Below are 14,954 nucleotides of genomic sequence, written 5' to 3'. Positions count from 1 at the left end.
TTTCGTTGTTTCCCAATATTTATTATATATTTTTATTATTTTTATTTTTTATCACATGAAAGTATTTTAATCATATTATTAGTAAGATGTTTTGATTACTCAAGTTAAAAAATTATAAAATAATTATTTGAAAATTTTTATTTAAGTTTTGAATTATTTGTAAATTTTTATTTAAGTCAATAGAGTGTAGACTTATTCATGGGTCGAGTCCACCGGCCCGAAGCCTTGTTTGAAAAGTGAGAAGGTTTAGATAAAAATATAAACCCAAAAATTGACTTATGCAAAAATTAAGACCCGTTTAGAGAACCGGCCGGGCCTCAGATAAGAATTTTTTTGCTTGAGCCTGGCCCGAATTTGCGAAAAAATTTGTTATTTTTGTTGTTGTTTTTTATTGTTTTGCTGCTATTTTCTTATTGTTTTATTACTATGTTATTACTATTTTATTGTTATTATTTGAATATTGTATAACTCTTGTTTTATTGTTAATTTTATTACTATTTTAGAGGCATTTGCTTATTAAGTTGTACTTTTCTTAGTGTTATTTTAGTATACATATTTTTTAATTTATTTTAATATTTTTAGTATTGTTGATGTATTGTATTTTTTAAAAATAATAATATAAAAAGGTGGGCCAAGTCCGGGTTTTAGCATTTTTATTTGGACTGAGCCGAGCCCAAGCCTAAGATTTTAGTTGGACCTGACCCGACCCATAGACACCTTTATTAGGATGTTAAGTTTTTAAGTCCAACTAACGAGCTCTAAGCGATGATTTGACGATCAATACGGTGAATTAATACCTATTGGCGAGTAGAAAAACATACATTATATCTAAGTTGATCTTACAATCAATATCGGAGATTAGAGAAGAAATTAGCTTGTTGGATTTTTGTTTGCAGATTCACGACGTTTAAAACTATTTCATGAACTATAAAAGAGAAAGAAAAAGAGAGCTTTCAATTAATACTAGCGGTATGAATAAAGAAAGTCATACAATAACAAATTTAATAACGTAATGACTTTTAAATGAAAACTTTTGAATTAGTCAATAAATATATTATATAACCTTTTGAAGTTGGGTAAACGTAATTTTATTAATAGCTTAGAACTTAGTTGTAATTTATTTTTTTATAAAAAAAATATTTTAATAAGAGTTTTATTCTATTTAAATAAATTAATACGTAGTATTTTAATTTTAATTTTATTTATTTATTGGTCAATTAAATCAAACGTTCTAAACAATTGTGCCTTTAAGATTTTAGATTACGTTTCAACTAAGTTTTAAAGTTTGAATATTCCGACAATTATGACGTTTTTCCCCTTTTAACCTAATTAAATGGGTTGAGCTGTTGGTCAGGGTGTTTATAATTAGCGCATCACCTAACTTTTCGATTAATTATCAATTCATTATTATGTTTTCTTAAAAAAAAAAGAAGTTTTTAAATTGAGTTGATAAATTTCGAGTAAATATTTTTTTTTTAAAATTTTTTTATTAGTGTTGTTAATGTGTATTTATTTAAAAATATTTGTATTTTTATATGTATACATAATGAGAGAAAAAAATTTAAATGGTTGTCGCCAATGCGTTAGGTGGCACCTTTTTGGTGACAAATATTCTTTTATCCGTTTTTTTTAATTGCAACTTTTTTCATTTTTTTTTCTTTCATTAAGTGAGTATTTTTTTATTTTAAAATGTCACACTAATAAATTTAACAAAATAATTTAATAATATTAACAATTGGATTTAAATTCTGAAGTCTAAAAAGCATATAGGGTAAAAGTATCATAGAGGCCTTTATACTAAGAGTTAGATTGCATTTTGTCACTTTTACTAAAAAATAGACAAATTAGTTAATGTACATTAGATTAAAAAGCAAATTGATCATTTCTATTAAAAATTTCATCTATTTTTACAGTTAAAAACTAGCGTGGGTGACAAAATAACTAGACAACTACACGTAAAAATAGACAAATTAGTTAATATATATTAGATTAAAAAGCAAATTGATTATTTCTATTTAAAATTTCATCCATTTTTACAGTTAAAAACTAGTGTGGGTGACGAAATAACTAGACAACTACACGTGTACCTCATGTTAACATATATGGATCAGTTTTAAATAGTAAAAATGGATAAATTTTTAACAGTAGGACCAACTTACTTTTTTATCTAACATATATGGATTATTTTGCTCTCTTTTTTTTTAATAAAAGTGACAAAATGCAATCTAACTCCTAGCATAAAAGCCTCCATGATACTTCTATACCATTTACTTTTCAGACTTCAAAATACTCACAAAACTAATTTAATTTTACACTAATATAACCAGAGGCATATACTTATACAAGAGTTATTTAGAAATTCATCATTAGGCCCTTCAAAGTTTTTTGAAATTTTAATTAGGTCTTAAACTTTTTGGAAAATTTTATCAAGCCCTTAAAACTTTTGAAACTTTTTTTCACTGAAGCCAAAATTTTTAGAAGTTTTCACTAAGCCCTTAAAAGTTCTGAAAACATTAATTATAATCCTAAAATTTTGAAATTTTTTTATCGAACTCTTCAAAATTTAATGCCAATATCTGTCACTGAATATAACTCCTATATTTTACTATTAACCATGAAAAATAAATATATAAAAAGAAATATGAGAAAAAAATGAGCTTGCCATACAGTTGGCTGGACCTTAACTATCTCTTCATTATTTTGCGGTTGTTTAATTTTTTTTTTCTTTGATGCTCATTCATTTCTTCATTTTCTTCTTCTCTTTTCTTTCTTTTATGTTTCAACTTTTTTTTCCTTCATAAATTGTAAAGGGAAAAAAGGGTATTGAGGAAGAGAGGAAAAGGGTTTGATTGAATTTTGGGTTTAGAAATTAAAGGAAGGGAAAAAAATGAGGGAGGTGATTAGTGTTCATATAGGACAAGCTGGAATTCAGGTTGGGAATTCATGTTGGGAGCTTTACTGCCTTGAACATGGCATTCAGCCTGATGGGATGATGCCTAGGTGAGTGCATGTATCATCATCATCATGATTTATGATCATCTTTTTTATATATGTTTTGCATGTATCATGCAATGATCAATAACTATGATCATGATTTTCTTATGTGTTTTAAGTGTTGAATTCAGATCTTTTTCTGTTAAAAGGTTTTTGGGATTTTGGGTTTTCTTTTCATGGTGGTGGTTTTATTTTTCATTTTTTGTGATTCTTTAGGATTTGGTTTAATTATGTAAAAGGGACTTGTAATTTTCAGATTTTTAAAATTTATTATTTTTATTTTTATTTTTTAAAATTTAGTCTCTTTATTTGTATGATTTGAACATTTAAATTGAATTGATAACACTTAAATTTGAATATATTGTATTATAATATTCAAGTATTTGATTGAATAGAAGTCAATTAATAATGTTATTAATTAACCTTTAATGTTTAAATTATACAAGTAGAGAGATTAAATTTTTTGAATTAAAGAAGAGGGATTAAATTTCAAAATATTCAAAGTGTTTAGGGATTTGAAGGCATAATTAGGCCTTGAAAATTTGGTACTAATAGAAGGGGCAAATTTTTTTTCAATTTGATAGAAATGGAATATTTGGGTTGAATTGAAGTGGATGATATTGAATTTTTTATATTTATACCCGAACCGATGGAACCACATATCTGACACGGATAAGATATATGTTATTCACACGTCACACATATTTGTTCCGACAAGCCCATATCTACGAAGACAAGCCAATATATGAGTTGAGAACTATAAACAACCACTTTGGAAAAACTGACCAAGACACACTCCCTCCTCTAGCACTCTCAACTTCCTCCTCCCAAATCCTTTTCTGATATCCACACTCTGATCATCTCAATCTTCTTATTCTCTACCCACTGAGTGAACCATCTTAAACTGCTGCAATCTCCTCATTATATCAACATATATACATAGATTTACAAACATAGAATAAAACACATTTGTGTGTTTTGCATGCAGTGAGGGCAATGCAGGTGGTAACCATGATGCCTTCAGCACCTTCTTTAGCGAGACTGGATCCGGAAAATACGTGCCGAGAGCTTTATTCATCGACCTAGAGCCGACCGTCATGGACGAAGTTCGGGCTGGGACTTACCGGCAACTGTTCCATCCGCAACAACTTATTTCCGGCAAGGAAGATGCTGCTAATAACTTTGCTAGAGGACACTATACAGGTAACATTTTAAAACATGAATTTATTTTGTGCAAATTTTGTTAGCTTTTGGATTAATGAGTTGAAATGGGTGTTGATTTAATGTTTTACTGTATGGTTCAGCTGGTAGGGACATTGTGGAAGTTTGCCTTGACCGAGTTAGAAAATTGGCTGATAACTGCACTGGATTGCAAGGGTTTTTGATGTTTAATGCCGTGGGCGGTGGAACTGGTTCCGGTTTAGGCTCGCTGCTTTTGGAGCGCTTGTCGGTTGAATATGGGAAAAAGCCTAAACTTGGCTTCACTATCTATCCTTCTCCTCAGGTAATATCCGAATACAAATTTGTTAATCATCCGAATTAAATCCAATTATTACTTTTTGAATTGGATTTAGAATCCGGTTTAAATTGCATTCTTTATTGGATATCCGAACCCGTTTATTAAAGTAAAAAAGAAAAGTGAATAATTGATTCAGACATCCTTAATCTGCTATTTACAAAAGTAAAATATATTCAAATAATGGATATACGAGAGTTAATACCCATATTTGCTCTAAATCCATTGTGAATACTATTTGAATCTGTCATATTTGACCACAAAATCGAAGTGGGTGTCTGAAAATATACAAATCCGTACTACCCATTGCCATCCCTAGTAGATGTTTTTCTCTATATTGGAATTTGCATAAAATATTTCCATGGGTCAAGTTGAGTAAATAAGTTTATCAATATTATTGATACTATTCATATTTACCCATACCTTATTTAATTTGGAATTGTTCATGGGTTAAGACGGGTCAAGATTGATTTAGAAAAATTTCAAGCCTAAGTTTAGCTCAACTCGATCCTCCCAAAACCAAAAGGGCCAAATTCTTGTTTAAAAAATAATGAAATATATTGTATTATTTTAATATTTATATGTTTTAATTAAATTTAAATATAAATATTTTTAAAGAATATTAAATTTAAACTAGAGCTAGATGGATTAGCTTGAGAACATTAATTTTTGTTCAAGTTTAAGCCAAGTTAAGTTGGTCTGATTGAGTCAAGCGAGCTACTTAACACATGGATAGATTTAGTCTAATCTCATATAAACTTAAATTTTTTTAACCTATCCCCGTTCATAAATAATTAACCCAAACATATTTAAATTTGCTCATATTAATTTTTACTATTTTGTTTATAAAATTGCTATTTTTTTGTTTAATATTTAGTAATATATATTTATTAAAATTTTAAATATATACAACTTAACATATTTTTAAATATTTATATGATAGTATTATATCTAATTTACATTTTATGAAGTTAAAGTATGGGTATATTTTTTAAAATATTTTTTTAAAATTCATTTTTTGAATTTAATATTTTTTGTTCAAATCTCGCAAACATTCGGATTTGGACGATTGAGCTGAAAATGTTTAACTTGAACTATATATTATGTTGTCACTTATAAGAACAAATTACCCTAATTTGTGCAGGTTTCTACAGCAGTTGTTGAACCTTACAATAGTGTTCTCTCAACTCATTCTCTCCTTGAACACACAGATGTTGTGGTGCTTCTCGACAACGAAGCTATATACGATATCTGTAGGCGATCGTTAGACATTGAAAGGCCGACTTACAAGAACTTGAACCGCTTAATATCACAAATCATTTCGTCTTTGACGTCTTCGTTGAGGTTTGATGGTGCCATAAACGTTGACATTACTGAGTTTCAGACGAACCTCGTGCCATATCCTCGTATCCATTTCATGCTCTCCTCATATGCCCCGGTGATCTCGGTTGCAAAGGCTTACCACGAAAACCTATCGGTTGCCCAGATTACCAGTGGTGTTTTTGAACCGGGAAGCATGATGGCTAAATGTGATCCGAGGCACGGAAAATACATGGCGTGCTGTTTGATGTACCGCGGAGATGTCGTACCAAAGGACGTAAATGCTGCTGTTCGTAACATTAAAACTAGGCGGGCGGTTCAGTTTGTAGACTGGTTAGTTGGCGTTTCAAAAATTTACATTTCCATCAAATGAATTCGTATTGATTTTGCCGTTTTGTTTTAGGTGCCCTACTGGTTTCAAGTGTGGCATCAACTATCAGCCACCAACGGTGGTACCCGGGGGTGATCTCGCTGAGGTAAGACGTGCGGTGTGTATGATCAGCAATAACACAGCGGTGGCAGAGGTTTTCGCCCGAATTGATCATAAGTTTGATCTCATGTATGCAAAGAGAGCTTTCGTTCATTGGTACATAGGTGAAGGAATGGAGGAAGGTGAATTCTCCGAAGCTCGTGAAGATCTCGCCGCTCTCGAGAAAGATTATGAAGAAGTCGGAGCAGAAGGTCCCGAAGATGATGAAGAACCACTGGAAGATTACTAGATCATCTACCATTTCATGAATACAACAGCTAATGGTTATATTCCTTATCTAATTGAATCATTAGCATTTTTCCAATAAAATCATGATGTCTAAAATATCAGATACAGATATGTATTTAATGAGTATAATTGAATTTTTGTACGTTTTTTCATGTATTTGGATACGAGTACTTTGATAAAATCAATTGGCCTTGAAGGCCATATTATTTGCTAACAAATATTTCATCAAGAAAACCCAGTAAATTGAAACAATTGAGAGATTTTTCTTAATCATTCATGGACATTTCCAATCTTTCATAAAGCCCTCTTTCACTTGGCACTGGCAAGTTGGGTTCGGAGCAACTTAGCGGCAGCAACCATGTTGTTGAGTGCCGGTTTCACCTCTGCATACTTGCGAGTCTTGAGTCCACAGTCAGGGTTAACCCACAAGATGTTGGTCTCGAGCACTGCAAGCATCTTGTCGATCCTATCGGCGATCTCTTCAGTCGATGGTATTCTTGGAGAGTGGATATCATAGACACCAGGGCCAATTCCGGCTCCATACTTCACCCCTTCGCGGAAGACAGACAAGAGTTTCTCGTCAGAACGTGAGTTCTCGATGGTGATCACATCGGCATCCATGTCGATGATAGAGTGGATAATGTCATTGAAGTTGGAGTAGCACATGTGGGTGTGGATCTGTCCCGATTTTACCGATGAGGATTAATGGTGTGATAATAGAGAGTACGAGAAGTGAAACGAGTAAGGTGATATACAAACCTGAGTGGTGTCCTGGACACCACAGTTGGTGATCCTAAAGGAGTGGACAGCCCATTTCAAGTAAAAGGCGTGCTCGGACTTTCGAAGAGGCAACCCTTCTCTCAAAGCAGCTTCGTCAATTTGGATAACGTTGATACCGGCCTTCTCAAGATCCTCCACTTCATCCTTGATGGCCAAGGCAATCTGGTAGCAAGTCTCGAATCTGGAAATATTGCAATCGTAAAATATCAAACTATGTTCACAACGAAACGTAAATGAAATGCAGGTGGAAATGCAATATTTCCAACCATATTTTTGCCTGTTAACTTTTCTCAGTCATACCTGGGCTGATCATTTCTGACAAAGGACCAGTTAAGAATGGTAACAGGGCCAGTAAGCATTCCCTTCATTGGGCGTTGAGTCATGCTTTGAGCAGTTGATGACCAGAAAACAGTCATTGGCTTGGGGCGGCTAACATCACCATAGATGATTGGTGGCTTAACACAGCGAGATCCGTAAGATTGGACCCACCCGTTAACAGTGAAAGCAAAACCAGACAACTGCTCACCGAAATACTCAACCATATCATTTCTCTGCAAAATTATAAGTTATTGTTAGGATGCTTGCCAAGGACTAAACATAGATGTCTCCGGTACAATACAAAAGGCTGAAACAAATACAAATGCTCACCTCAGGCTCTCCGTGAACCAGGACATCAATGTCGAGCTCTTCTTGAAGGTCAACAACCTTCTTAATTTCCTCCTTAATGGCTTTAACATAATCTTCCTCAGAGATCCTGAAGGGATAAGAGAGCAGTAGTTAAAAGAAGATAAAAATCGACATCTACGAAACATCTGTAGAAAAATTTCGAAATTCACTCACTTGTTAGCCTTGAATTCACGACGAACTCTCCTGAGTTCCAAGGTTTGAGGGAAGGATCCAATGGTTGTGGTGGGAAGGACAGGTAAGTTAAGCTTTTTCTGCTGGGCATCGAGTCTAGCACTAACATTTGTTGCACGGCGGTGGTCAGAGCCCTTCAAAGCAGCAGCCTGGGAACGAAAGAATGGTAAAACACGGTAAGTGAAGAAATATTTTCCACAATTACAGGAGTCACTTGAAAGACATAATCAGAATTTTAGTGTATTTGAACACTTACAGCCTTTTGAACAGCCTCATTAGTCACTCTCGGGGAGGATTTCCTAGAAGCCTGAGCAGCAGCATTGGCTGCGAAGAAGGCCTAAAAATATATAAATAACTAGCAAGTGAAACGGTGTCATCCAAATCTTGAGAAAGCAAAAGCAAACAAATATATAAGGAGATACCTCATCCTTCTGACCAGCCAACGCCTTGGCAAGTGCATTGACTTCAACAACTTTCTGGGCAGCAAATGCGAGCCAGGATTTGATTTCATCATCTAGCTTAGTCTCGTTTACTAGATCAACGGCAGTGTGGAGAAGCGAGCAGGAGGTAGACGCCACAAGCTTGTCTGCACATCAGAAAATCGGCAAACATCAGTAAACTGAATATTCACCACGTAATTAGAAACCGTAAAATGCAAGTAGAATACCTTTGCCCACAATAGCTTCGAGCTGCTGCAAGGTGCTAAGAGAAGAAGCAAGATCATTGGCCCAAATGTTCCTTCCATCGACAACTCCAGCAAAGAGGTATTTTCCTTCGGGGAAGCCAGCCTTGACCAAATCAATGGTCTGGGTTCCCCGAACCAAATCCAAACCGTAAGCGGTAACACCCTTCAATCCAACAAGGGTCTTGTATGCCTTAGTGGTAAGATCAGCGAAGTAGGTCTCGATCAAAACATTCAACCCAGAGAGAGCAGATTCCAAATCAGCATAAGCAGAAGTAAATGCTTGCAATTGGTGAGAGTCAAGATCCAAAACAAGTGTGGGTTCATCGAACTGAATCCAGGAAGCACCAGCTGCCTTAAGCTCCGATATAACTTCCCTGTAGAGACGTTTCAATGTTATAACAGCAAATTCGAGAAGTTATATTAAAAACACGGACAAACAAACAAACCAACTCTTACTTGTAGATAGGGAGGATTTTGGGGAGGAGAGAGAGAAGAGAAAAGGTCTTCTCAACACCCTTTGCTGGTTTAGACAGCAACAAGTATGAAACAGGACCAACAAGGACCGGGACAGTGTCAACTCCAAGCTGCATGAGGTACAGAAATTCAGCATCCAAGTTTTGTATCAAGCATAAAAACATAAAATACGATTATAAAACGTACGAAACCAATCCCTGAACCACGACCAAGTTAACCGTATGTTAAGCTATTGCATTGAATAAAGTATGTTCTAACCAATTCCTGAACCACGACCAATTTAACCGTATGTTCTATACTTACAGGACCTTAACATACATAGAATACAAGACGGTCCAGAACTCTACATTGTTATAGTACATGGAAAAATCATGTTGAAACAACATACCGACTTAGCTTCCTTGTATTCATCAACTGCCTTGTGAGATGCATAAGAGAAGTTAACATCAGGTCCCAATTCAGGAACAATGAAGTGGCTGAAAACAATACATCGCACGAAACATCGGTATTAGTACGAGATAAAATCGCATATTCTCGATAAAGCTATAATAAACCATGACCATGAATGGCAACTTACTAGTTAGTGTCAAACCACTTGGTCATTTCCATAGCAGGCACAGAGGCATTTCCCCTAGCCATGGAGAAGTAAGTATCGAATCCGATCTCACCACCGTTCCAACCATATCTCGGTGGAACAGCACCGAGCATAGAGGTGGCATCAAGCACCTGGTCATAGTAAGAGAAAGTGTTGCTAGGAATGTACTTGATCCCAGCATCAGCCATTTGTTTCCAAATAGCTGACCTGAGATCAGCTGCAACCTTCTGCAAATCTTCAGCACTGCTCTTCTTATCCCAAAATGATTCCAAAGCAAACTTAAGCTCTCTCTTTGGTCCCATACGGGGATAGCCAACAATGTGGGAAGCCATTTCTGAAAAAAAAAACACAAAATTCAGCTTCATTACATAAAAATCAAATATAAATGATAAGCAACATTGAATCAGATCAAAAGTTCATGTGAATTGAAGTTTTAGCCTACTAACTAATGTAAATTACCAAACAATATGCAGATCTAGATGTTTTAAGATAAGATAATGCTCAATTCACATTAGATCTATATCAAGAAATCAATAATTAAACACTACAATTATGAACACTGATTAATGCTTTACGAGAACAAGTTAAAGGAAGGAATTTTAAGTAATGATAATGAAAACCCAGAAAAGAAAACAAGTTTTACAGTTGAAATGCTGACGCTTTAACGATAGATCTCAATGAAAAACGTATATATTTATAAAGATTTTGAAAGAAAAAAAAAAAACTCAACAAGAGAGGCAGTTCATTAATGGATACATAGTAAATGTGAAAACAGTGGCGACTGTAAGGAAAGCAGGAAACGGACAGTACCGTAGAGAACGGAGATGGAACCGGAGAGAGAAAATATAGGGAAAAGAGGAGATTCAGTGGAAGAAGGAAAGATACCGCACGATTTGTGAGAGAAAGGAATTACTTATTTATAGCCAAAGTAGTACTACCTACCGACGTTTAAATAATGGTTAAATTCTTCTATTAGTCCCTACATTATTACTAAGTTGCAGATGTAATCCATATACCATTTTTTATGGTTAAAATATGTCATAAGTCCTTGTAAACTTCGTAAATTTGGAATTTAGTCCATTTATATTTCAGATTTCAAAATTTAAGTCCAACTATTAACATGTTAAAATTAATCTATTAAATTCAGATTCATTACAATGTTATTTTTTTAGTTATATTGCTATCAAATGAGTTTTTTTTCTTTATTTTAAAATGTCATACCAACCAATTTAACAATAAAAATTAATAGTGTTGACAGTTGAACTTAAATTTTAAAATTTGAAAAATAGAGGAACTAAATTCTAAAAAATAAAAGTATATAAATTAAATTATAAATTTGTGAAGTGTATATAAATCTATAGCATATTTTAACCTTTTTATAAACACACTATTAAGGAGGGGGACCACATATGAGATGGTTGGAAAGTCATGCTTCCAACAAGTATGGGACATGAAGACTAATTTGATTATTTTTAATTTAAAAAAATTAGATTCGATATAAATAATAATTATTAAATTTGTTAAGTTAAATTTTACCTGCACGATAAATAAATTATCACATGTGCATTGTTATATTAACTTGTTATTAAATAAATTATCACATGTGCATTGTCATATTTACTTGTTATTAATAGAAAAATCATGTTATTTTAATTTACGAGTTTAATAACTACTATTTAAGTTATGACTAAAACTTTAAAATTTGTATAGGGATTAAAAATAATCAAATTGAAGAGTAGGATTAAATCCACAACTTATGTATAGTACGAAATTAATAGTAGAATTTAACCTAATAAATTTAATTACCATTGTTTGGGTTAGGATAAATAGCAAAGTGGACTAAATTAGAATATATAGACTAAACTCATAATTTACACATCATGTAGGGACTAATAGCAAATTTAACCTCAAATAAAGGCCTTGAAACCACGTCAGTAAAGAAATTAACAAAAAAAAATAATCTCATAAATTTGCAAAATTTATTTATTTTTTAATTTAAAATTTTACTTTTAAGAAATATGGTCATGATTGTGGAATTTTTAATGACTCTAAGTATTTTAATAAATTAATAATTTTTTGGAGTAATAAATTATTAATTTTATTGCATTATTATGATATATTTATATATACGTTTTATATTTAATTTTTTATAAATATTTATATCATAATTCAATTACTTTTTAGGTGATTATTTTTTTAATTCAATTCTGTCAATTTTTTTTGGGTAAAAAGACCTCTCATCCCTTCTCAATTTTGAAATTGAACAAATTGATCCCTCTAAAAAAATTGGAACAATTTGATCCTGTCAATTTTAAAAGTGAGTAACTAAAAACAATTAATAATGATATTAACATCTTCCGTCAATTTTATATAATTTTGATCAGTATAACAACGAATTTAGCTCACAATATTTACACATTTATATGAATGTTGTGAGCTAAATTTGTTAAATAGTGACAACCTTGATAGAATGTATAAACTTTGAGTGCTAAATTTATTACTATAATAATTAAAATTATGTACAATTTGACGAAAAATATTAATACTATGATTAATTGTCATTCGTTGCTTACTTTCGAAATTAAAAGGATCAAATTGCTCTGATTTTTTTAAAGAGACCAATTTGCTTAAAATCAAAATTGAGAGGGACTGAAAAGAGGTTTTACCTTTTTTTATTGTTCATAAATTATATCATGTTCGAAGGTGGGTGGGTTGGTGAGTATATTATATATATATATATGTCTTGGAATCAGAGAAGCAATATACAGGGGTTGGTGGCCGAAAGCTATATTAGATATTGATGTTTTCATATTTATAATTAATTATTAATATTTAAAATTAAAAAAATATACAGCCAACAATCTCTTAATCCAATGATCACTCAACCGGCAACGCACGGTTATTATTGTTAATATAAGAAAATATAAATTCAAGTGTACTAAAATTTATTATTATCTTATTTATAAGTTAGAAGACGTTATGAATAATTTTAAATATAATATAAATATTTATATGATCAAAATTTATTATAAAATTATTTAAATTTCATTATTAATATTTTAAGTTTACCAATATTCCTCAATATTATATATAAAAATTATTTTTAAATCCTTTGATAAATTTTATTTATATTATTATATATATAATATGTAAATAATCATTTGATGAAGTCTAGGAGGGGTTTGTTGGGTGATTTGGTGAAGTGGGTCCAATGCTTTTTACATAACACCTCATTAAATTTCTATACATTTTGACTTCTCATGTAATTGCTTCCAAATTCTTTATTTTTTTAATTGTTTTTTTATTTCAATAATTATTTAGCCTTTTATGTCCAAATAAGAAATTATTGTGTTTTAAAAGGATTGTTCATGTGTATTTATTTAAATATATTTTGTTTATTTTTTTCAATAATTTTCAATACGTATTTTTTAAATATAAATAATTAATAATTTGGATAAAATTAAATTAATTTTCAAAACAATTGTTAACTTATTTAATTAGTAAAGTACAATGCAGTGAAAAAAACAATGACCCTTAATTTTGCTGGTAATATATTAAATAATTTTTTAATTTTTATTGTAAATTAATATTATTTAACGAAAAGTACACAAATATATTAAATTAAATTGATGTATAATATTATAAATTGTGTCAGAATTTATGCATAATTTTTGTATTTATTCTTTTATTATACAAAACAAACTTAAAAATGATAAAATAAATTTATTAATAATTAGATACTAATTTTTGTAAGCTCATGTTACATATATTGATATAGTTAATTTTTTAATTGCTTTTTTATCAATGAAATATTTAAAAATATTAATTTCAATACAACAAGTCACAGTGATTTATATAAATTACTTCATATATTGTAATTTAATCTTTAGAAGTAAAAAAGAAAATATTATAAATAGGAACAATTTATAATATGAATGAAGTGTTAAACAACAAAATATCTTAAAAAGGATCCTTAAAACAGGAAAAGAAATCTGGAAATTTCCTATACAGATTTGTTTCAGATGCCCACAGAGAAGAAACTAAATGGCGGTAAGACCTTCCCCTCAAACAGAAACGTCAGGAAGGAGATTGAGGTCTGCATTACTAGATGAAACAAATATCCCCAATCTAAAAAAAAACAGAGTAAATTTGTTGTCTATGGTGGCCGGTGGGAGCGACGATCGGAGGCTGCTAAATCAGAAGCTTTCACTAGAGCATCTTCAACCCAAAAACAGTCTTCTAACCTCCGTAAACCCTCTTCCGCCATTGCATGAGCAACAGAGTTTCCCTCGCGCGCGACAAACTGGAAACGACACTCGGAGAAGTTCCTAGTCGAAGCTTCCAGATCCCAGGTAAGCGGCCGAGTTTCTGAGTAGTTGTCCTCTTTTGAGTTGATTTTGTTAATGACCAGTCTGGAGTCACTTTCAGCAATAACGTATCGGAAGCCCATCTCCGATGCAAACTGAACACCATGCAACAGTGCGATAGCTTCAGCTAAAGCTACTGTCCTTACAAGGTGATGAACTCGAAACTCTGAACCCAAAATATTACCCTCTTCATTTTTGATAATGAAACTCAATACCGCTTTCTGTCTTACAATCGAGAAACCGGCATCCACATTTAACTTTACCCAACCCGTTGGAGGGGGATTCCAGCAGATCATACCCCTGGGTTTGGGATGTTGAAGATTTGATGACAACTCTCGATGTTCCATGCTGAAACCCTTAATGAAGGTAACTACTTCGTCCGTTGTCTGTGTTATTTTCTCATGAACAAATTTATTGCGAGAGTACCAAATAGCCCATATTGAAATTGCAATTTCTTTTCTGCTGCCACTACCTGAATTTTCACGGAGCCAGTTTAACCACTCATTAAAACTGAAATCTGCAACTGAATTTGGCCAATGATAGTTTAAATTCATCCATACTTGTTTAGCTAAACAACAATCGCGAACTATATGGATATTAGATTCACTGTGATCACGGTAACGTAAACAGCGATTATCAACTATCAT

The 14,954-nt window shown here is 32.1% G+C and overlaps 3 protein-coding genes across 3 annotated transcripts; 1 reads left to right on the top strand and 2 right to left on the bottom strand.

Moving 5' to 3' along the window:
* Window positions 1-2,743: 2,743 nt before the first annotated feature.
* LOC107962939 (tubulin alpha-5 chain) lies at window positions 2,744-6,762 on the top strand. The gene is made up of 5 exons (XM_016899511.2): window positions 2,744-3,000; window positions 3,983-4,197; window positions 4,299-4,498; window positions 5,655-6,163; window positions 6,234-6,762. The coding sequence occupies exons 1-5, from the start codon at window positions 2,888-2,890 to the stop codon at window positions 6,547-6,549; spliced, it is 1,353 nt and encodes a 450-aa protein (XP_016755000.1). The 5' UTR covers window positions 2,744-2,887; the 3' UTR covers window positions 6,550-6,762.
* On the bottom strand, window positions 6,720-10,840 carry LOC107962933 (5-methyltetrahydropteroyltriglutamate--homocysteine methyltransferase). The gene is made up of 12 exons (XM_016899500.2): window positions 10,751-10,840; window positions 9,923-10,274; window positions 9,734-9,821; window positions 9,328-9,455; window positions 8,854-9,245; window positions 8,609-8,772; window positions 8,443-8,523; window positions 8,169-8,335; window positions 7,977-8,082; window positions 7,629-7,879; window positions 7,308-7,509; window positions 6,720-7,226 (listed from the first exon to the last, which is right to left on the bottom strand). Exons 2-12 carry the CDS (start codon window positions 10,270-10,272, stop codon window positions 6,858-6,860), a joined length of 2,298 nt encoding a protein of 765 aa, XP_016754989.2. The 5' UTR covers window positions 10,273-10,274; window positions 10,751-10,840; the 3' UTR covers window positions 6,720-6,857.
* Window positions 10,841-14,096: 3,256 nt separating this feature from the next.
* On the bottom strand, window positions 14,097-14,954 carry LOC107954827 (uncharacterized). Its single transcript, XM_016890513.1, has one exon. The coding sequence runs from the start codon at window positions 14,952-14,954 to the stop codon at window positions 14,097-14,099; it is 858 nt and encodes a 285-aa protein (XP_016746002.1).

The sequence above is a fragment of the Gossypium hirsutum genome, chromosome A11, assembly GCF_007990345.1.
Source record: "Gossypium hirsutum isolate 1008001.06 chromosome A11, Gossypium_hirsutum_v2.1, whole genome shotgun sequence".
In the NCBI taxonomy this organism is placed as follows: Eukaryota; Viridiplantae; Streptophyta; class Magnoliopsida; order Malvales; family Malvaceae; genus Gossypium; species Gossypium hirsutum.
The sequence above is the reverse complement of the archived record's forward strand: the minus strand, read 5'-3'. Positions and strand labels throughout refer to the sequence as shown.